Source organism: Monodon monoceros, unplaced genomic scaffold, assembly GCF_005190385.1.
Source record: "Monodon monoceros isolate NGI ecotype Baffin Bay Population unplaced genomic scaffold, NGI_Narwhal_1 Super_Scaffold_21, whole genome shotgun sequence".
Lineage (NCBI taxonomy): Eukaryota > Metazoa > Chordata > Mammalia > Artiodactyla > Monodontidae > Monodon > Monodon monoceros.
In genome coordinates, this window is record NW_021703778.1 from 96,956,840 (window position 1) to 96,981,033 (window position 24,194).

At 41.0% G+C, this 24,194-nt stretch overlaps 1 protein-coding gene across 3 annotated transcripts in view; it reads left to right on the top strand.

The window, feature by feature from the left end:
• Positions 1-24,194, top strand: part of SCG5 (secretogranin V) — a 62,613-nt gene that overhangs the window by 32,572 nt on the left and 5,847 nt on the right. For 2 of the 3 annotated variants that reach the window (XM_029239421.1, XM_029239423.1), the window contains exons 3-4: positions 13,870-14,019; positions 17,708-17,820. In XM_029239421.1, the coding sequence (XP_029095254.1) occupies positions 13,870-14,019; positions 17,708-17,820 (263 nt within the window). The remainder of the gene's footprint in view (positions 1-13,869; positions 14,020-17,707; positions 17,821-24,194) is intronic. The other variant, XM_029239422.1, reaches the window with a different exon arrangement.

Here is a 24,194-nt window from a genome sequence, read left to right on the forward strand (position 1 = left end):
GTTCTAGTTCTGTGAAAAATGCCAGTGGTAGTTTGATAGGGATTGCACTGAATCTTTAGATTGTGTTGGGTAGTATAGTCATTTTCACAATGTTGATTCTTCCCATCCAAGAACATGGTATATCTCTCCATCTATTTGTATCATCTTTAATTTCTTTCATCAGTGTCTTATAATTTTCTGCATACAGGTCTTTTGTCTCCTTAGGTAGGTTTATTCCTAGATATTTTATTCTTTTTGTTGCAATGGTAAATGGGAGTGTTTTCTTGGTTTCACTTTCAGATTTTTCATCATTAGTATATAGGAATGCCAGAGATTTCTGTGCATTAATTTTGTATCCTGCTACTTTACCAAATTCATTGATTAGCTCTAGTAGTTTTCTGGTAGCATCTTTAGGATTCTCTATGTATAGTATCATGTCATCTGCAAACAGTGACAGCTTTACTTCTTTTCCGATTTCGATTCCTTTTATTTCCTTTTCTTCTCTGATTGCTGTGGCTAAAACTTCCAAAACTATGTTGAATAAGAGTGGTGAGAGTGGGCAACCTTGTCTTGTTCCTGATCTTAGTGGAAATGCTTTCAGTTTTTCACCATTGAGGATGATGTTTGCTGTGGGCTTGTCATATATGGCCTTTATTATGTTGAGGAAAGTGCCCTCTATGCCTACTTTCTGCAGGGTTTTTATCATAAATGGGTGTTGAATTTTGTTGAAAGCTTTCTCTGCATCTATTGAGATGATCATATGGTTTTTCTCCTTCAATTTGTTAATATGGTTTATCACATTGATAGATTTGCGTATATTGAAGAATCCTTGCATTCCTGGAATAAACCCCACTTGATCATGGTGTATGATCCTTTTAATGTGCTGTTGGATTCTGTTTGCTAGTATTTTGTTGAGGACTTTTGCATCTATGTTCATCAGTGATATTGGCCTGTAGTTTTCTTTCTTTGTGACATCCTTGTCTGGTTTTGGTATCAAGGTGATGGAGGCCTCGTAGAAGGAATTTGGGAGTGTTCCTCCCTCTGCTATATTTTGGAAGAGTTTGAGAAGGATAGGTGTTAGCTCTTCTCTAAACGTTTGATAGAATTCACCTGTGAAGCCGTCTGGTCCTGGGCTTTTGTTTGTTGGAAGATTTTTAATCACAGTTTCAATTTCAGTGCTTGTGATTGGTCTGTTCATATTTTCTATTTCTTCCTGATTCAGTCTTGGCAGGTTGTGCATTTCTAAGAATTTGTCCATTTCTTCCAGATTGTCCATTTTATTGGCATAGAGTTGCTTGTAGTAATCTCTCATGATTTTTTTTATTTCTGCAGTGTCAGTTGTTACTTCTCCTTTTTCATTCTAATTCTATTGATTTGAGTCTTCTCCCTTTTTTTCTTGATGAGTCTGGCTAGTGGTTTATCTATTTTGTTTATCTTCTCAAAGAACCAGCTTTTAGTTTTATTGATCTTTGCTATCGTTTCCTTCATTTCTTTTTCATTTATTTCTGATCTCATTTTTATGATTTCTTTCCTTCTGCTAGCTTTGGGGTTTTTTTGTTCTTCTTTCTCTAATTGCACTAGGTGCAAGGTTAGGTTGTTTATTCGAGATGTTTCCTGCTTCTTAAGGTGGGCTTGTATTGCTATAAACTTCCCCCTTAGAACTGCTTTTGCTGCATCCCATAGGTTTTGGGTCGTTGTGTCTCCATTGTCATTTGTTTCTAGGTATTTTTTTATTTCCTCTACGATTTCTTCAGTGATCACTTCATTATTAAGTAGTGTATTGTTTAGCCTCCATGTGTTTGTATTTTTTACAGATCTTTTCCTGTAGTTGATATCTAGTCTCATAGCATTGTGGTCAGAAAAGATACTTGATACAATTTCAATTTTCTTAAATTTACCAAGGCTTGATTTGTGACCCAAGATATGATCTATCCTGGAGAATGTTCCATGAGCACTTGAGAAAAATGTGTATTCTGTTGTTTTTGGATGGAGTGTCCTATAAATATCAATTAAGTCCATCTTGTTTAATGTATCATTTAAAGCTTGTGTTTCCTTATTTATTTTCATTTTGGATGATCTGTCCATGGGTGAAAGTGGGGTGTTAAAGTCCCCTACTATGAATATGTTACTGTCGATCTCCCCTTTTATGGCTGTTAGTATTTGCCTTATGTATTGAGGTGCTCCTATGTTGGGTGCATAAATATTTACAATTGTTATATCTTCTTCTTGGATCGATCCCTTGATCATTATGTAGTGTCCTTCTTTGTCTCTTGTAATAGTCCTTATTTTAAAGTCTATTTTGTCTGATATGAGAATTGCTACTCCAGCTTTCTTTTGGTTTCCATTTGCATGGAATATCTTTTTCCATCCCCTTATTTTCAGTCTGTATGTGTCTCTAGGTCTGAAGTGGGTCTCTTGTAGACAGCATATATAAGGGTCTTGTTTTTGTATCCATTCAGCCAATCTGTGTCTTTTGGTGGGAGCATTTAGTCCATTTACATTTAAGGTAATTATCGATATGTATGTTCCTATTCCCATTTTCTATATTGTTTTGGGTTCGTTATTATAGGTCTTTTCCTTCTCTTGTGTTCCTTGTCTAGAGAAGTTCCTTTAGCATTTGTTGTAAATTTGGTTTGGTGGTGCTGAACTCTCTCAGCTTTTGCTTGTCTGTAAAGGTTTTAATTTCTCCATCAAATCTGAATGAGATCCTTGCTGGGTAGAGTAGTCTTGGTTGCAGGTTTTTCTCCTTCATCACCTTCAGTATGTCCTGCCACTCCCTTCTGGCTTGTAGGGTTTCTGCTGAGAGATCAGCTGTTAACCTTATGGGGATTCCCTTGTGTGTTATTTGTTGTTTTTCCCTTGCTGCTTTTAATATGCTTTCTTTGTATTTAATTTTTGACAGTTTGATTAATATGTGTCTTGGTGTATTTCTCCTTGTATTTATCCTGTATGGGACTCTCTGTGCTTCCTGGACTTGATTAACTATTTCCTTTCCCATATTAGGGAAGTTTTCAACTATAATCTCTTCAAATATTTTCTCAGTCCCTTTCTTTTTCTCTTCTTCTTCTGGAACCCCTATAATTCGAATGTTGGTGCGTTTAATGTTGTCCCAGAGGTCTCTGAGTCTGTCCTCAGTTCTTTTCATTCTTTTTTCTTTATTCTGCTCTGTAGTAGTTATTTCCACTATTTTATCTTCCAGGTCACTTATCCGTTCTTCTGCCTCAGTTATTCTGCTATTGATCCCATCTAGAGTACTTTTAATTTCATTTATTGCGTTGTTCATCGTTGCTTGTTTCATCTTTATTTCTTCTAGGTCCTTTTTAACTGTTTCTTGCATTTTGTCCATTCTACTTCCAAGATTTCGGATCATCCTTACTATCATTATTCTGAATTCTTTTTCTGGTAGACTGCCTATTTCCTCTTCATTTGTTAGGTCTGGTGCATTTTTATCTTGCTCCTTCATCTGCTGTGTGTTTTTCTGTCTTCTCATTTTGCTTATCTTACTGTGTTTGGGGTCTCCTTTTTGCAGGCTGCACGTTCGTAGTTCCCGTTGTTTTTGATGTCTGTCTCCAGTGGCTAATGTTGTTTCAGTGGGTTGTGTAGGCTTCCTGGTAGAGGGGACTAGTGCCTGTGTTGTGGTGGATGAGGCTGGATCTTGTCTCTCTAGTGGGCAGGTTCACGTCTGGTGGTGTGTTTTGGGGTGTCTGTGGCCTTATTATGATTTTAGGCAGCCTCTCTGCTAATGGGTGGGGTTGTGTTCCTGTTTTGCTAGTTGTTTGGCATAGGTTGTCCAGCACTGTGGCTTGCTGGTCGTTGAGTGAAGCTGGGTGCTGGTGTTAAGATGGAGGTCTCTGGGAGATTTCCGCCGTTTAATATTATGTGGAGCTGGGAGGTCTCTTGTTGACCAGTGTCCTGAAGTTGGCTCTCCTACCTCAGAGGCAGAGCCCTGACTCCTGGCTGGAGCACCAAGAGCCTTTCATCCACACGGCTCAGAATAAAAGGGAGAAAAAGTAGAGAGAATTAGTAGAAGTATGAGGAAAGAAAGAAGGAGAGGAGGAAAGGAAGGAAGGAAGAAAGAAGCAAAGAAGGAAAGAAAGGAGGGAGGGAGGGAGGAAGGAAGGAAGGAAGGAGGGAAAGAAGGAAAAAAGACAGAAAGAAAGAAGATACAGTAAAAATAAAATAAAGTATAATATAGTTATTGAATTAAAAAATATTTAGAAAAAAAAGGGACGGATAGAACCTTAGGACAAATGTTGGAAGCAAAGCTATACAGAGAAAAATCTTACACAGAAGCATACACATACACCTTCACAAAAAGAGGTAAAGGGGGAAAAATCATAAATCTTGCTCTCAGAGACCACCTCCTCAATTTGGGGTGATTCGTTGTCTAAAGGAGGGAAGGAAGGAAGGAAAGAAAGAAAGAAAGAACGAAGGTAAAGTATAATAAAGTTATTACAATTAAAATTAATTATTAAGAAAAAATTTTTTTTAAAACCATGGACGGATAGAGCCCTAGGACAAATGGTGGAAGCAAGAGTATACAGACAAGATCTCACACAGAAGCATACACGTACCCATTCACAAAAAGAGGAAAAGGGAAAAAAATCATAGATCTCGCTCCTAAATTCCACCTCTTCAATTTGGGATCATTCCTTGTCTATTCAGGTATTCCACAGATGCAGGGTATATCAAGTTGATTGTGGAGCTTTAATCCGCTGCTTCTGAGGCTGCTGGGAGAGATTTCCCTTTCTCTTCTTTGTTCTCACAGCTCACAGGAGCTCAGCTTTGGATTTGGCCCTGCCTCTGCGTGTAGGTCGCTGGAGGGCGTCTGTTTTTTGCTCAGACAGGACGGGGTTAAAGGAGCTGCTGATTCGAGGGCTCCGGCTCACTCAGGCCGGGGGAGGGGGGAAGGAGGGGCACTGCGTGCGGGGCGGGCCTGCGGCGTCAGAGGCGGCGTGACGTTGCGGCAGAGGCCGGCGTGAAGTTGCACCAGCCTGAGGACTGCTGTGCGTTCTCCCGGGGAAGTTGTCCCTGGATCCCGGGAACCTGGCAGTGGCGGGCTGCACAGGCTCCGCAGAAGAGGGGTGTGGAGAGTGACCTGTGCTCGCACACAGGCCCCTTGGTGGCGGCAGCAGCAGCCTTAGCGTCTCCCGCCCGTCTCTGGGGTCCGCGCTTTTAGCCGCGGCTCGCGCCCGTCTCTGGGGTTTGCGCTTTTAGCCGCGGCTCGCGCCTGTCTCTGGAGTTCCTTTAAGCAGCGCTCTTAAACCCCTCTCCTCGCGCACCAGGAAACAAAGAGGGAAGAAAAAGTCTCTTGCCTATTCGGCAGGTGCAGGCTTTTCCCCGAACTCCCTCCCGGCTAGTCGTGGTGCACTAACCCCTTCAGGCTATGTTCAAGCCGCCAACCCCAGTCCTCTCCCTGCGCTCCGTCCAAAACCGAAACCCGAACCTCAGCTCGCAGCCCCGCCCGCCCCGGCGGGTGAGCAGACAAGCCTCTCGGGCTGGTGAGTGCCGGTCGGCACCGATCCTCTGTGCGGGAATCTCCCCGCTTTGCCCTCCGCACCCGTCGCTGTGCACTCCTCCGCGGTTCCGAAGCTCCCCCCTCCGCCTCCCGCAGTCTCCGCCCGCGGAGGGGCTTCCTAGTGTGTGGAAACTTTTCCTCCTTCACAGCTCCCTCCCACTGGTGCAGGTGCCGTCCTTATTCTTTTGTCTCTGTTTTTTTTTTTTTCTTTTGCCCTACCCAGGCACGTGGTGAGTTTCTTGCCTTTTGGGAGGTCTGAGGTCTTCTGCCAGCCTTCAGTAGGTGTTCTGTAGGAGTTGTTCCACGTGTAGATGTATTTCTGGTGTATCCGTGGAGAGGCAGGCGATCTCCGCGTCTTACTCTTCCGCCATCTTCAAGGCCCCCCCCTCATGGACTCTTGACTCATCTCTCCCTTGTGCACTGTTTGAAATTTCTCTTATTTCTACTCATGCTGTGGCCACCCCAACCCCAATCCTTATCGCTTCTCCCCTGAGTTGTTAGCAATAGCCTTTTATTAGGTCTTCCTAACTTCCTTCCAATTTACCTATGTACAGTGGTCTTCAGGAGGATGCTTGGGTGCAGTGGATCTGGAGTAGAGGGCATTGGAATTTTGAAAAACTCCACAAGTGATACTGATGTGCACCCCGAGGTAGGAAAGGGGGCTTTAAACTGTTGATAAATTAATGTTCTATACAACATCCAATTATTATATCACTCTCCTGCCCAGAAAGCTTTGGTTGCTATATGTTATTATATCAATTCATACTTTTCGGCTTGGCATTGGCCTTCTCCTATCCCATCCAGCTTCTCCCTTCCCCAGCAGTGCTCATCGCTGGTGCTCAAATATCCCATGCTCACACCTACCTCTGTGCCCTCGCGTGTGGTTTTTTTCGTTGCCACCTATAAGGATGGATCCTGCCTTTCGTGATTCAACTTAAGTGTCACCTCTTCCATGGAAGTTTTCCTGGAAGGTTCCCTATTTCCTGAATGTCTACATCATTTATAGTCTATGCCATAATGAATTATATCAGGGAATGTATCTTATCACGTACCACTGGCTTATTGTGTTGGTGTTAAACAACCAACTAGAATGAAGAACCAAGTAGAGAGCAGGAATCGTGTCTTTTATGTTTGTGTCTTCTACAGCACTGCACATAATCATTGGTACATTGCTTCTTGCAGGCAATCCTCCACATCTTAGATCTGGGTTAGATGTTTCTTCTCTACACACCTGTGACATCTCACTGTATCCCAGTTACACTATAAGTGCATCACAACTCTGCATCTTAAATCTGCGCTTCTTTTTTTTATTGAGTTATAGTTAATTTACAATGTTGTGTTAATTTCAAGTGTATAGCAAAGTGACTCAGTTATATACCAATATATATATATATAATTTATATATATTCTTTTTCAAATTCTTTTCCATTATAGGTTATTACAAAATATCGAGTATAGTTCCCTGTGCTGTAGAGTAGCCTATTTTATATATATTAGTGTGTATATGTTAATCCCAAACTCCTAATTTATCCCTCCCCCCTTTAACCCTTTCCCCTTTGGTAACTATAAGTTTGTTTTCTATGTCTGTGAGTCTATTTCTGTTTTGTAAATAAGTTCATCTGTATCATCAAATATGTGTTTCATTATGTATCTCTTACAGACTGTAAGCTCTGTGAGAGCAGGGCCCATATTTACCTGGTTCATCACTGACCCTCTAGTCCACGTCTTGATGTGTAGTATGTACTCAGTACATATTTTTTTAAGCTGACTGAATAATGATTTAAAAATATGTTTGGTTGAGTATGAGACGAATGGACCAAATAGCATCCATGGCATCCTAACAGTTTGGTTGACTTGGTTTCAGGTGCAATAGATCAGCATAATCTAAACATTATACTGAACCAGATAACTAGCATTTGATTGTATACTCAATTATATCTTTTTCTAATTATTTTCTATATGTGGTTACTTGTCTATAAAATTCAAGCTCTTGGAGAGCAAAGGATAGCTTTTTTTTGTTTTACTTCCATCTATCTCCCATAGTTCCTCAGTATTTCTTGATTTGATGTCATTAAATATAGTTTTAAAAGAGCCTGTGTTATAATGTATCTGCCTGGTGCTAAACATCTGTTGCTTCCTAACAAGAGTGCCATTCATTCTAATGGCACTGGTACACAGAGATAAACAGAGCCTTGCCAGGTCTTCCATAAAGGAAACTGTGTTTGCTTCTTTCATTAATTACTAATGGAGCATTAAGACATGCACTCTTCCTGAAGCCAAGTTGGATAATTCCTGGCACTTAAGGCTAGGGTGCTTTCAAAAGTTGAGACATTTATTGACACACCAGAAGTCATGCCCTATAGCAAGCACAGTGGTGGCTCTAATGCCAAGATTGTACAGAACTTCGAATATATCAATACCAAGTGTACTGATCTGTCTCTCTAACTTTTTGCAGGTCTTGGGTTAATGTGAGTTAATAAGTGTGAATTTCTAGAATGTCTCTGAAGGCAGGCACCTCAGTGTGAATTGGAAAAGTCATCAGAGAGATAAAGGTTAAAAATAAAAGAATGATCAAAGATTCACCAGACAAAACAACAGAATAAGAGTGGCAAAGCTAATAGAAGAAATATGTATCAAGATATGATTTGTCACAGAGCTGGAGGAATAAGGCTCCCAGACTTCAGACCATACTACAAAGCTACAGTAATCAGGACAGTATGGTACTGGCACAAAAACAGAAATATAGATCAATGGAACAGGATAGAAAGCCCAGAGGTAAACCCACGCACATATGGTCACCTTAGTTTTGATAAAGGAGACAAGAATATAAATGGAGAAAAGACAGCCTCTTCAATAAGTGGTGCTGGGAAAACTGGACAGCTACATGTAAAAGAATGAAATTAGAACACTCCCTAACACCATACACAAAAATAAACTCAAAATGGATTAAAGACCTAAATGTAGGGCCACACACTATAAAATTCTTAGAGCAAAACATAGGCAGAACACTATGACATAAATCACAGCAAGATCCTTTTTGACCCACCTCCTAGAGAAATGGAAATAAAAACAAAAATAAACAAATGGGACCTAATGAAACTTCAAAGCTTTTGCACAGCAAAGGAAACCATAATCAAGAACAAAAGACAACCCTCAGAATGGGAGAAAATATTTGCAAATGAAGCAACTGACAAAGGATTAATCTCCAAAATTTACAAGCAGCTCATGCAGCTCAATAACAAAAAAGCAAACAACCCAATCCAAAAATGGGCAGAAGACCTAAATAGACACTTCTCCAAAGAAGATATACAGATTGCCAACAAACACATGAAAGGATGCTCAACATCACTAGTCATTAGAGAAATGCAAGTCAAAACTACAATGAGGTATCATCTCACACCAGTCAGAATGGCCATCATCAAAAAATCTACAAACAGTAAATGCTGGAGAGGGTGTGGAGAAAAGGGAACACTCTTGCACTGTTGGTGGGAATGTAAATTAATACAACCACTATGGAGAACAGTATGGAGTTTCCTTAAGAAACTAAAAATAGAACTACCATACGACCCATAAATCCCACTACTGGGCATAAACCCTGAGAAAACCATAATTCAAGAAGAGTCATATACCACATGTTCATTGTAGCTCTATTTACAATAGCCGGGACATGGAAGAAACCTAAGTGTCCATCGACAGATGAATAGATAAAGAAGATGTGGCACATATATACATTGGAATTGTACTCAGCCATAAAAAGAAATGAAATTGAGTTATTTGTAGTGAGGGGGATGGACCTAGAGACTGTCATACAGAGTGAAGTAAGTCAGAAAGAGAAAAACAAATACCGTATGCTAACACATATAAATGGAATCTAAATATAAATAAATTAATTAAATGGTTATGAAGAACCTAGGGGCAGGACAGGAATAAAGACACGGATGCAGAGAATGGACTCGAGGACACAGGGAGGGGGGAGGGTAAGCTGGGATGAAGTGAGAGAGTGGCATGGACATATATACACTACCAAATGTAAAATAGATAGCTAGTGGAAAGCAGCCACATAGCACAGGGAGATCAGCTCGGTGCTCTGTGACCACCTAGAGGGGTGGGATAGGGAGGGTGGGAGGGAGACCCAAGAGGGAGGAGATATGGAGATATATGTATATGTATAGCTGATTCACTTTGTTATAGAGCAGAAACTAACACACCATTTTATGTATACCAATTATACTCCAATAAAGATGTTTTAAAAAAAGATATGATTTGTCCATTAATTTTTTACTTTGCAAATTAATTACAATTAAAATGAAGAATTTATACTCTTGGACGTGCCAATTAGCATAGCATCAAAATGCTAAAGTAAAAACGGTGAAAAATAAAAGATACTGACAGACACTTATTGGTAGTAATAGATTTTAACATATAGCCATCAGATTATGATAAAGTGATAAAATATGAATAAGGACATAAAAGCATATGATTAAGAATGTTGAATAATTGGCTATATATTTTTTAACATATTTACTTTATATATTTATTTTTGGCTGTGTTGGGTCTTCGTTGCTGTGCACAGGCTTTCTGTAGTTGCATCTAGTGAGGGCTACTCTTTGTTGCGGTGCGCAAGCTTCTCATTGCGGTGGCTTCTCTCTTGCAGAGCACAGGCTCTAGGTGCGTGGGCTTCAGTAGTTGTGGCTCGCAGGCTCAGTAGTTGTGGCGCACGGATTTAGTTGCTCCGCGGCATGTGGGATCTTCCCAGACCAGGGCTTGAACCCATGTACCCTGCATTGGCAGGGAGATTCTTAAGTACTGCGCCACCAGGGAAGCCCTTGGCTGTATTTAGATGTTTATGGATTATATAAAAATACATCTTAAATACTCACAAGGAAAATTTATAAAAATAATATCTTTTTCTTTAAATGTAGAAATTTTGCAGGCTTGCTCACAAAGCAGTGAAATATTGTATAAATGTAAACAAAATAACCCAGTTACTTTACAGTGTCTATATTTGGAAGATAGAGGAATTTGGAATTAAAGGAGGTACAATTATCCTTTTAAGAATAAATGTTAATCTGGACTTCCCCGGTGATCCAGTGGTTAAGACTCCGCACTTCCACTGCAGGGGACGCAGGTTCGATCCCTGGTTGGGGAGCTAAGATCCCACGTGCCACGCTGTGAGGTCAAAAAAACAAAGAAACAAACAAAAAAGAATAAATGTTAAACATAATAAATTAAGACAAAAAGATGCAATGTCACTTCAAAGAGACAATATGATTCCCAGGACACTAAGTGCTAGCCATGATCCTACTGAATATATTAATATTTCCAAAGAAAAATTGTGTTGATCCAAAGGGGAGCTAGTTCAACCAAAAAAGAGAAAAATATAAAGCAAGTGTCAGAGGGCACACCTTGGCTCAGCTCATCCAGGGGAAAATAGAGCCTCACCCAGCTAGACTTAGGTAATATAAACTGTTGGCAAGACCATTCTTCTCATGACGGTGGAAGTATGGTTACCTTAGCCTGATTTTGTTCTAATTTCATGCACATCAAACAAGAACCTTTTGATTTGGCCCTTTGTGTATAGGTCTATGTACAGGGTGATTGTGCATCAAGGGAGCTGTGTCACAATAAGGTTAATAAATAGGAATTCATTCCTGAAATGGCTGCTCTAGGGTTGGAAAAGTAAGGTTCCTGAACCTTATAGGATATTAAGGCTACAAGAGGAGAGTCCGGAAGTTGCTATGCATTATATTTAAGTAAAGCAAGTTACACAACATAAGTTGCTCTTATTCACTGCTGTGCCTTGGTATTCAGAGCAGGTTTTGGTATCTATGGGGCACCTAAATATTTGCTGAAGGAATGAAATATGTGGGGAAGAACAGAATCACTTAACAAATGGGAAAATGGTTAATTATTTTACAGGCACTAAAACACATAGCGTATAGATTACAGAGTTAATTCTTTCTTTTCTTTTTTTTGAAGTATGGTTGACTTGCAATATTATATTAGTTCCAGGTGCACAGCATAGTGATTCGATGTTTTTTAAAAATATTTATTTATTTTCCTTTTTTTTTTTGGCTGCGTTGGGTCTTAGTTGCGGCACACGGAAATTTTGTTGAGGCGTGTATGATCTTTTTCATTACAGCATGCAGTCTGCTTGAGTTTCTCTCTAGTTGTGGCCTGGGCTCCAGAACACATGGGCTCTGTTGTTTGCACATGGGCTTAGTTGCCCTGTGGCATATGGGATCTTAGTTCCCCGACCAGGGATCGAAACTGCATCCCCTGCATTGGAAGGGAGATTCTTTACCACTGGACCACCAGGGGAGTCCCAGTGATTCAATATTTTTATATATTATGCAATGTACAAATTTATTATAATATCATTGAGTATATTCCCTATGCTGCCCGTTACATCGCTGTGACTTTTTTATTTTATAACCTCAAGCTTGTGCCTCTTAATCCCCTTCATTTATTTCACCCAACCCCCTGCCACCCCCATTCCTTTCTGGCAACTACTAGTTTGTTCTCTGTATCTGCAAATCTGTTTCTGTTTTGTTATATTTGTTCATTTGTTTTGTTTTTTAGATGCCATATATAAGTGAAAACATACAGTATTTCACTTAGCTTAATACCCTCCAGGTCCATCCATGTTGTCAAAAGTGGCAAGATTTCGTTCTTTTTTATGGCTGAGTAATATTCCACTGACTCTCTCAATAGATAGATAGATAGATATAGATAGATAGATTCTTTATATATATATATGTGTATATATATATAAAGATATATATATCTTCTTTATCCATTCATCTGTTGATGGACACTTAGGTTGCTTTCATATCTTGGCTGTTGTAAATAAAGCTGCAATGAATATTGGGCTGCATATATATTTTTGAATTAGTGTTTTCAGTTTCTTTGGATAAATACCCAGGAGTGGAATTGTTGGATCATATGATAGTTCTATTTTTCATTTTTTGAGGAACCTCCACCCTGTTTTCATAGTGGCTGTACCAAAGAGTTAATTTTAAAAATAGAAAAACTGAAAGAAATATCTAAATGTTGATAGTACTTTTGAAGTGGCAATAGTTTTGTAAGTTTAGAAGGTGAGGAGAAATCACAAAGGATAACAACAAGTCTGAGTGAATAAATATTAAAAACTTATGTTAGCAAACTATCGATATTACAAATTTAATAACCAGAATTCAGTCAGACAACATGGGGAAGTGTTTGCAGGAAATGTAATGGCCAAAGGCCTGATATATTTATTATGTAAAATGTTCATGCAAATTGATAAGAGAAACACTAAAATTCCAAGAGCATAAACAGACAACTCACAGAAAAGAAATTAAAGCTAGTAAATAAACACATGGAAAAATATTTGAGCTAGTAATCAAAGACATTCAAAATAAAGCAGTAATTTTTCTAAAAGATTTTAAATTAGCAAAGACAACATAAAAATTTATTTTTGTAGAACCCAATGCTGGTTAAGATGTTATAAAAATGGTATTCTCAGATTTTGTTGATGATATTTTATTAATTGATACCTCCTTTTTGGAAAACAGTTTGGCAATATAAAGAGCCATAAAATATTTATAGCCTTTGACCCAGTAATTTGACTTCTGGGAGCCTCTCCTGAGGAAAACGAATCCAAAATATGGAAAAAATTAAATGCCCAAGAGTAAATTGGGAAACACTAAACATCCCACAAAGTGGGAATGATTAAAATGTTGTGGTAGAGCCACTGGATAGAAGACTACATATTCATTTATCAAGGGCATAGAGACCATGCAGCCACATGCTTTAATAGTAAGTGGAAAACCAATAAACACTTAGATATAAAAAGATGTGCAGAGAAGAAAATTGAAGCAAATGCACCCAGTTTTAAGTGATTGATCTAGAATGGCAGGAGGACAAAGACCTTTTCCTTCATCTCCCTTTTTTGTGGTCATTGGTTGTCATTCAGTCTGTTCTTTTACCTGGATGCCAGTTGCATCCTCTTCTCTTCCCTGAGCTCCATGCCCAGCTTCCAAACCCCAGCCCATCTGTGTCAGTGCCACTCAAGCTCCAACTCATTCAAGAAGCCCTCCCCATCCTATCAGCCAAATGAAACACTCCCTTTACTCTGCTCCCAATGTTATATTTTAACATGTCTATTATAGCACAGATACAGTGTGCCTTGTGTGGAAATGATATATGTGCAGTATGTGTCTGTTTCCACAACTAAAATTTTAACCCCCTAGAGGGTAGGAACTGTTGGATTTCCTTTTTTCTCTCCACAGCATAGGGCACAGTGCTTTGTCTGTATGGTATGCCCGAATAAATATTAGTTGAAATGAATGTCATTGCACTGAAATAAACTACTTCTGATTCCCTGGCAGGTGGAGCTCATGAAGGTCTTCAGCACTTGGGTCCCTTTGGCAACATCCCAAACATTGTGGCAGAGTTGACCGGTGACAACATTCCCAAGGACTTCAGTGAAGATCAGGGCTACCCAGACCCTCCAAATCCCTGTCCAGTTGGAAAAACAGGTAGTGGGCATGCCCTTGGGTTCTCATGAAAGGTAGAGCCTTTGGGAGGAAATTAAAAGTTCTAACATTGGCTGCACACGTTCAGAGAAATAGTATTTCTATTCCAATGAGCCCCTGTGTATCTGTATGTGGGTTGGAAAGGGAGGTTGATTCTAGAACCCTTGGTGAGTTCTGGTGTTCCGATACACCCACAGAGGACTCCCCTAGCCAAGGCTTTATCTTCTGTCTCTCTCCCTCTTTGGGAGTTGATGCTCTTTTCTGCACTGGCTCCAATTTTAATAAAAAGGGAGACGGATTTTCTCTTTTTTTGCCTCTTCTATGATACAATCGCTGCACACTTTTAGTGTCTTTGGAACTTTTTAGTATGTGGATGATCCATGCTCATTTGTTTTCCTTACCTTCTCTTGACAATCGATATCTCAACTATGTTGTAACCAGTGAGCATCTATCCTGAAATATTTCTTTGGGGGCTGGGAGGCGGCATGAGAGCGGGGGGGCCCTGGAAGGGAAGAAGTTGGTTAAGGGAGAAGGTTGAAACTTTCCTTGCTCCTCATGTATCGCTCCCACTTTCCTACCACCCAATTCCAAAGAGAATGAATGGTGAGTGTGCTACACTTATGCTGGGGTTTGAGCAGTTTACCTTGGTGGTTCAGAGTAGTGGCTCTAGACTGACGACTACCGGAATTCAAACCCAAGGTCAAGATATGTGATCTCGAACAAGTTAGTGAACCACTTGCACCTCAGTTTCCTTATTTGCAAAATGGGGGTTATTGGGGAATTACATGAAATTATCCATGTTAAACACTTGGTACAGCACCCAGCACAGAGTAAGGACTCATTAAATGTCATCCTGATTATAAATAGCTTTGCCACTAGTAAGAAATGAATCTCCTTCCTTGGGCTTGTACTCGCTTCCAGCAACAGAGTAGTCTTTTCCCCACAACCTAATAATAATACTAGGTAGTATTTATTATCCCTACTTTACATATAAGGAAACTTAGAAAGTAACTTCACCAAGGTTATCCATGTAGCAAGTAGTTGAGCCAAGGCTCAAACCCGGATCTACCTGATTCAGGACTGTGCATGCAACCACCATGTCATGATGTCTTGCTCTGAAAATTCTGTCAGTATTGGCCCCTCAGCTTTTCTAAAACACAATGCAGGCTCTCTCTGAAAGATATTCCTCTTTTCATTTGGGGCGAGATCTCTGTTTTCCATGGGGGACAGAGGCTTCATCCTGGGATGGAACAACCAGAGTATTTGGATGTGGCCAAGCTAGTGCAGGGACGCTGGCCCAGGACCACAGGAAAATCTGAATCAGCCACCTTTTACTTGCTTGTGGGACTTTGGATGGGAAGGAAGAAAGGCCAGTTCAGGCTCCATGGAGATTTGGTTAAATTGATTCCATATCATATGATACAGTGGTTCTTAATATATAGTCCCAGCAATATCAGCATTACCTGAAACTTACTGGAAATGCAGATTTTCAGGCCCTACTCCAGACATATTGAATCAAAAGCTCCGGGGATAGGACCCAGAAATTCATATTCTAACCTGCCTTTCATGTGATTCTGGAGCATACCAAAGTTTTGAGAACTGTTGTTGGAGAATGGAAAGAGAACCAGAGGTTGAGCCAAGAGATCTGAGTTTTTGTCCTAATCATAGTATGTCAGTTTACTTCCCTGGACCTCAGTTTCTTCATCTGTAAAATGAAGACATAGTCAGTGCCTTAAAAAAAAATTCAGTGTAGTCCTAGCTTATCCTGAAAGAAAAGCAATATATAGATCTATGTGATCAAGCAATAATTAGGAGCACTTAGGAGTTCCGAGATGGAGCAATCAGGGCGGGCTGATAGAGTTGGATAATAGGACCCAGCTCCCAGGACCTTTCTTGTCTGAGATTACCTGCCATTTCATTCCCTGTCTTTTCATTAAGCTAACATACACTGCCATATGCAGACTGCCTGACCTCTCTTGCTTTGCTATCCCTTTCCTCCATGTTAATTGCTCTAAATGAAGTTAGATAAATAGTTCATTGAGAAGTGGGGAGCCACGTCAGAGCCACACTAGGGATTTGTTCCAAATGCTAGTGCCTTCCTCAGGAGCTTCATGCTGTTAAGGGCTGAGAGACTGGATGCTTAAAGTTGCTGGAAGGTGTCAGAGCAGTCTCAAGAGACCAGAATACCTGACTGATTGTATTAGACCCCCTTTAGTACTGACTTTGATGCCTCCCTATCCCTTTGAAAGGAAGTCTCTTTCATTCTAGTCCTGCACAAAATTCACATCCCTCTCCAGCGCCCCCCCCCTTTTTTTTTTTATTGCGGTACGCGGGCCTCTCACTGTTGTGGCCTCTCCCGCTGCGGAGCACAGGCTCTGGACATGCAGGCTCAGCGGCCATGGCTCACGGGCCCAGCCACTCCGTGGCATGTGGGATCCTCCCGGACCAGGGCATGAACCCACGTCCCCTGCATCGACAGGTGGACTCTCAACCACTGCGCCACCAGGGAAGCCCCCCAGCCCCCCTTTTTAAAGCTGTTGTCTAAAACACATTAGAGACAGAAAAAAATGGCTTATTTTCAGAGTTGTGTTTATTAATTATAGGGCTTAGGTAAAAGCAGCAGCCAAGAGGGATAACCTTTCTTGGGTTTGAATGGAAGACATGCTTTATTTCAAAGAGCATTGATAATATGAACTGTCATTTAAAGAAAGATGGTGAGAAGGGAACTAAAACATGGAGGAAACCTATTATGTGCCAGATGCTCTATATATGATCATCTCTATTCCTCATAGCTACCCTATAAGGTAAGGATTTGATTATTCCCATCTCATAGATGAATAAATGGACTTAGACTAAGTTAACTTTCCCAAGAAACTAAACCCATCTATCACTCATGAGTTAGGATTTGAACCCTGAGCTTGGGTCTAGCTTTCTGACTCCAAGCTTACCCTGTTACCACTACAACACACAACATCAAGTACTGTCTAATAATTATTGTTCTTATATAATGGACTTTTGCCAAGAAGCCAGAATCATTTCTAAAGAGCCCACCCAAGAGAAAACAGAGTGAGTCATGTGGAATGGAAGTATACCAGTGAAGGAAATACTTGCCGTTATGACAGATAAAAAATAATAGTGGCTTAACACAATAGAAGTTTATTTCTCGTTTGTGTGAAGTCCTGCCAAAGGTGGGTGAGGGTGTGGTAGGGGTGGATTGTTCAGCAACGCAGACTGCCATCTTTCATCTTCGCACTTGACATCTACAGTTCCCCTGGTCGGCAACATGTAGCAAGCAGACCGACAGAAGGTGGGGGGTTGGGGAGAGAAGGAGAGGGGGTCATATAGAAGGTTTCTATGGGTCAGGCCTGGAGGTGGAGTACATCACTTCTGCCCACATTCCATTGGCCCAAACCCAGGCATATGACTCCACCTGATTGCATAGCAAGGCTGGGAAATTAGCCATGTGCCGACGGGGAATAGGAAGTGGGTTTGGGGAGCAGCCGACCAGTCTCTGCCATGGGTAGGAGAGGAGTGGGAGTCTGAGATGAGCAAATCCCAGAAGGAAAGTGACTTAGAGTGACTGATGTGAATAGATTCTGACCTTTGGGTGCCTAGTTGTTTTTAATAAATTAACTCTTAGAATAACAGTAGATGTTGTGGCTGTTCCTCAAAAACCTTTTGTTGTTTGCAGTAGATGATGGATGTCTAGAAAACACCCCTGACACAGCAGAGTTCAGTCGAGAATTCCAGTTACACCAGCACCTTTTTGATCCAGAACATGACTATCCAGGCTTGGGCAAGTGGGTAAGTCCAATCTTAATTGCTAATAGGTCTTATACTCTGGTACTCTAAAGGTACTGATGGCAGAGATGAGCAACATGGGTGGGGAGAGAGAAGGAAAATTGCTTAGAAGCTGATTTTTTCCAGAAATCTCTGGTTGAGAGGGACTTTAATTCCAAACCACACTCACTCTCTAGGGCTCAATACACCAATCCATCTGAAGAGTCAGGGACCTGAACCAGTCTTATCGGCTGTAGTCCCAGAGGCTTCTACTCTGGTCTACTCCATAGCCTGTGTCACAACACGTCCTAAAGTCTTATCAGTGTTTCATGCAGCTCTTATAGGAAGTATATGATATTTTTGTTTTTCAAAAAGAAGGATACTAAGAAAATTTGCAAGTTTTATCTCTAGACTGAGGGAGATGATCTCTTCAGAAATAAGGGAAGACCATGCCAGAAGCTGAGAAACAGACATGTAATCCTGCTCTATGGAAAGAGAAGATAAATTCCAAAATGTGTAGCAGTGAACTTGCTGTCAATACCAGGCAAGAATCTGTAACTGCCAGTTAAGGAAATTGTTTATAAGCACTTAGAAGAGAAATCATGACCATTTGGTGTAGGTTTGCTAAAAAACAAGTTTTGTCAATCTAATTGTATTCTCCTACTTGCCAGCATTATTCATTTACTTGCCAGCCTGATGAGGGAAATGAAGTGAGCATGGTGCATTTGGACTTCAGCAAAGTGTTTGATGAGCTATTTCATGATCTCCTGTTTGAAGAAGTGGAGGGATACAACCTAGGCAGGAGAACATTATCAGAAGGGAGTTTCTTAAAGAGTCCGTGTCAAGAGGGAGAGCGATTTCACATGGTATCCTGTGTGTCTTAGCGCTATTGCACTCCACATTTTTATAAATGTTTGTAATAAAAACTATAGAACATGAACTTATCAGATTCTTCAGAAAGACACGAAGTTGGAAGGGAGAGCACTGAATGACAGAGTTGGGATTCAAGAAGATCCTAACAAGCTGGAACAATGAATTGAACAAGATCACAATTGAGTGGAGAGAGATCTATCTTCCTGTGGCTTGGATGATGTAATCAAATGCTGAAGCCATGTGAGCAAAGTGGAAAAATACTAAGAAGTGTTAGTTCGCATATACATAGGTGGTCATTACGTCTGTGGAAGGAGTGAGTGAATGAGGAATGAGGAGATACTCCTAATTGCCTAAGCCCCTCTAAAATTATAGGTCTCGTCTCAGCTCATTACTGGCAGGCGGCTTGCTGCCTACTTTACTAGGAATACTGTGATCTCAGGACTAAATTCTCTCACTTCCTTTTACATCGTTTCAGAGAGAGAGGTCCTTCCTCATTAATAACCACTTTCATTTTTCCATCATCTTTTCCATCATCCAAGCAGTTTGATTCCGTCTCCTGTCAACATGCACATGTTTCCTGTCTTAAAACAACAAAGCAACAGTACGCTCTAAGTTAATTTTGCTTCTTCCATTATGCATTATTCTATTTCTCTTCTTTTGCATAAGCAGTTCTGTTAGGGAGAATTTGTAGTGCCGTCCTGAAGCCTACTAGCGGTGTTTAAATATGTTGAATTACATAGGCAATCATCTATAGGTTCTTGAATAGGAGACTGAAATCATGAAAGTCTTCTATAAAAGTTATTAGGGTGGCATAGAGAATGATGAAGTATATAGAGAAGAGACTAAAGGCAGGAAAAAAATAGAGAAAGTAATTCTATTTATGAAGGCTGTGAACATAGAGAATTTAAGTGAATCTCACCAACACAATGAGAATCCAAGACATTTCAAAGGGGGCCAGGGAACTGACTAGAATTGGTATTTGGCATATACATAGCATGAGGAGGAAAAAAGAGCTATATCAGGTTTATAAGAAATGGAAGGTATGAACTTTTCCTCTGAGGGAATTAAAAAAAAAAAAAGAAAGGAAGACGAGAGGGAGGTTTCAGAGAAAGAAGGAAGCAGACACAGGGTAGGAAAAAGTAGAAGACCACAGCAGAGCACTGGGAAGCAATCCATAAGAGATGAGCAGAAGTATTGCCAAACTGAAGCAAGGGCCAGGATGGAACCTGCTTTGTTCCAGGCACTGTGCTAGGTTCTTGATATACAGTAGTCATCAACATGGTAGTGGTCTTCGATGAGTTTGCCATCTTGTGATGAATTGCATGAAAATAAAATGAACCCAACTTAGCACTGTTCAGCTTCCTGATCCAGCTATACCATGAGTATACCAGGTTAAATTACTGGGGGAAAATGGAAGAGAAGGGTAGAGGAAGACCCAGGACTGAGGACTCACGTGGTCAATTGTATGATAACAATTGAGGACGTCAAAGACACTAAAAAAGGGCAGCACTGAATTCTAGGGTGACATGTCTACCTCGCATGACTGATAGGCCTGAAATGAGGGAAAAGATGCAAGGGGGAAATGGAGAACAGTCTGAGTGAGGGCAGAGAGCCCAACTGAGGAAGTGGGAGAGATGGAAACTTCTCTGTTGCCAACTTTCCTCATCTCTTCTTGAAAACCTTTAAAGATTTCTCTCATCACGTTCCACTCACTCCCAGCACTCCAGTACAAGGCCAGCCACCATCTCTCATTCTTTTCTTGCTTCCTTCTCTAAATACTGATTTGTTTTCTCTCAGTCACTCCCATTCTTTGTCTACATCAGAGCTAAAGACTAGAAGTTAGGACTATTACAGATCAATGACCAGGAACAATGTTTACACACCTTTCTCATCTGTAATTATGTGTCTGTTTAAACTTAAGTTTCCTTCGTTTATTTTCTCATTACCACCCGGCAGTCAAACATGATTTGCTTGATCTTCGCATGGAAGTGTGAATGGAGTATGTCTTGCTTTTGCAAGCTGGGGTCCCGAAGCTTTCCTTAGTGTTTATAAAGAATGATGGTCTCAAGCTTGTCTTAAGCTCCACTACCCTTTAAGTTAACAAAGGAATTATCTTTCACAAGAGACCTGCACACAAGACCCTGATTCCTTATTTGCTAGTAATGTCTCCCTGTCTTTGATATTAGCTGGAGCTCAGCTGGGTTTTGAGCAGTGATTCACACATTATAAATATCAGTGTCTGTCTAATTTCCTGCATTCCTCTCTCTTTGTTAATACATCAGGATACATTTATTAAATGCACATCATATGCCTTCCAGGCCCTGTGTTAGGTGATGGAAATACAAAGATGATGATAATAGTCACTGTATTTTATACCAAGAGAGTCAATAGTCCTATTTGTTGAGCACCATACTATGAGGCAGACACTATGCTAAATACTTTACATGAATTATTTCATTCAGTCTGCCCTTCCCTATCATGCTCATTTTATAGATGAGAAAATACAGGCTTAGGGAGTTTGAATAGCCTGCCCAATACCAAAGAGCTGGTGATTGGCAGAGCTGGGATTTGAACCGGACCACTCAACTCTGAGAGTTCTGTAAAAACCGGATAAATTCCTTATCTTTTCTTGGCTCATCCCTCATAGTGTGTCCTGGACAGCGGTCCTGTCGAGTCCTATCTAGGACTGGTTGTCTTTCAGACGACGTGTGTATCCACAGCATTGAGCGGCCATATCAAAGGCTGGCTACCATAGATGTCAGCCATCTCCCCCTCCACACATTCATTGCCGAGTGTTACTCACTTAGGCAAAAGTTGTCTCGAAAGCAAATGTTTCTCCTTTCCAAGTGCTTTCCACATCTTTTCATCAGCAGCTCAGGTCTTTAATCGGATGCAGTTGAACGGAGCCATGAACCTGAGCTGTGGGAGAAATGAGACACAGGACCCTCTGCCTTTCTTTATCTTTCATGCCCTCAATGTGTCTGAAGAGTCGCCTGCTCTTCAGTTTGGGTTTCTCTCATGTTTCCATGTCATTAGACATGAGCTATGCCTTTCTGATGTGTTCTTAGTGTTTCCCTCGGGAGGCCCATGAAGCCAGTTTGTCCCAGAATTGGTGGTGACTTGGGCAACGTGGTGTCTGCCAAGTTTCTCCAGTGTAAAATCAGTATCTTTCCCTTCGAAATTAATCGTTGATCTATGGGGATTTACTTCAAGACTGTATAAATATTCTGTACCCATTAAACTTTCAACTAACAATTTTAGTATCCATTGATGACGCTCACCAGAATCAGTGATAACTATGGTAGTTGTAAATGGTGATTTTTTTAAAACTCTACTATTCTTTCGGCATTTCTTGGTTGGCATTCTCTTTTAAGCAAGATTTTTTCCCTGCTCCCCCATTTATTTATTTGTTTTAAAATTTATTATCAGTATAGATTCATTGTTTCCTATTATTATTTATTTTGCTGTTCAAACTGTCCTAGATTTAGCCAGTGGGAGTCTCTGCAGGCTGGCTTTTCTTTCCTTTCACTATGTCTCATCACTTTTTGAGTACTTCCTTACTTTCTGGCCCAACTAGGTATCCCAACTTAATTCATCCTTGTACTTTCCCTGCCCTAGCCCTGGAATCAGACATTTCTCTAAGAAGCCTCTCTGGTTCCATTTAGGAATGGAATTTGAAGCCAAGATCTGGGCAGTTGTCCAAAATCTTGATGGCACCATGGAAAGCTCTCTCCATGAACTCAAACCTGCTACTCACCTGGAAAACAGGCTCACTGCTTCCCCCTCCCCACCCCACCTACAGGGAATGGGTGTCAAGAGAGGGGCTGGTTTCTTCTCATTCATTTTCGTATACTTCTTTCACCCACCTGCCAGTCCCTGCCTTTAAACCCATATGATAGCGGGGCTAATCGGGAATGCCAAGGCCACTGTCAGGCAGGGGTTGGAAAGCATCCTGCTAATGCTGACCTGTGCTCTTAGGGAAACACAGGGACCATCTTTGAGAGGAAGACTTGACAGACCTTTGCGTTCCTTTTTGAATGAAGGCTCTTATGAGTATAACCTGTCCCATGACCTTCTAAAGGGGGGTCACTAAAATGCTGCTGTCTTTAACCCTGCTGGCGGCACAGCAGACCTCTGCTATGGCTGATTGTCTGTCCCACCCCATGGTACCAGCTCGTGGGCCCCGGTGCCCTCCCTCCCACTCAGGCAGCTGATCCCGGTGCTACACATGAAGAAGCCTCTTTCCTGGCCCCCTATCTCCCAACCCCCTTCCCCAGCTTTAGCACGAACTCCCAGGACATTCTCTTGCATCAGGAATTGTTTCATCCACAGAAAGGCAAGTACAGACAATGGGAATGAGCTTCACAGCAATATCCTCATTCCTCGAGTGAATGATCTGCAAGTCCGTCTTCTCTCCCTTCTGAGATTAAACTGATCAGTTCTCCAAATGAGCATGAGATGGAGGCTGCGGCCAGGGCCGGCCTTTGGGGCTGTGGAGGCTCCTTGACGCCCTGGCACGGCCTCCGTGCATAGCTGAGGTTGGGCAAGAGATGCACATTGTAAATTGTGGGTGGAGTAGATTTTAATGAACATGAAAACTATGAAGCTCGTTCTTGGCATTTGTCATTTTCATTTGCAAATCTATCATGAAAAAAAATTTGATATCCAGACAGCTCAGGAGATACTAGGATTGTAGAAACTTGTTCCTTACCAGAACTGTGTCGTCTCCTTTTTTTTTTTTTTCAATCAGTGTCAGGGTATTTTATTTAGAGTAAGATGAATCACCTCTTTTATACATTATCTCCCTTCTGATTAAAAAATCAAATAAAACAACAGCCTAAGAACCCCAATTCCCCTTCTCCCGTTCTCCCTCAGGTTAAGTGTTCTGTCTCTTGTAATCCCAACAGAATGGAAATCTATTCAGCATGCGTCTGATATTCTAGAGCTCATTTAAGTCCACTACGTGTTTGAAATCTGGCAATACGAGGCAACACTTACACAAACTGTGGTAACGGAGCCTGTCCCCACCGCCCAGCCCCAACACAACTTTCCTTCTGCCAAGAAGTTTTTTGGCAGTTTTTAAAAGGTTCACTCTATTAAAAATGTTATAGACCAAATGGTTTTCCGATTGCCTTGACTGGGGGCACTGACTCAAGCCACAAGAGGAAGGGTCACAGAAGTCAGGTGTCTCGTTTGCTTACACAGAGGATTGTTACTAATAGTCAGACCCGACTCTAGAGAACGATTTATGTGTACAGCTCATAAAAAGGAAGTTAGATACCAAAGTAAAATAAGATAAAATTGTTTGTTTTAAACAAAGCCTGTTCAAAGTGAGGAGATGGGTCTCCAGTGCCCCTTGTGTGTTAGAATGTCGTATTTTCTTGTTTATGTGATTGTTGATGACACTGGTGTGCCTCGGGGCATTGCAGAGCACTTTATTAAAAACTGTACAACCACTGGCTTTTCTCTTGTGGTCTGTCTTTCTGCCACGACATTCCTTTCATCTGGCTTCGTTTCCAAAATAT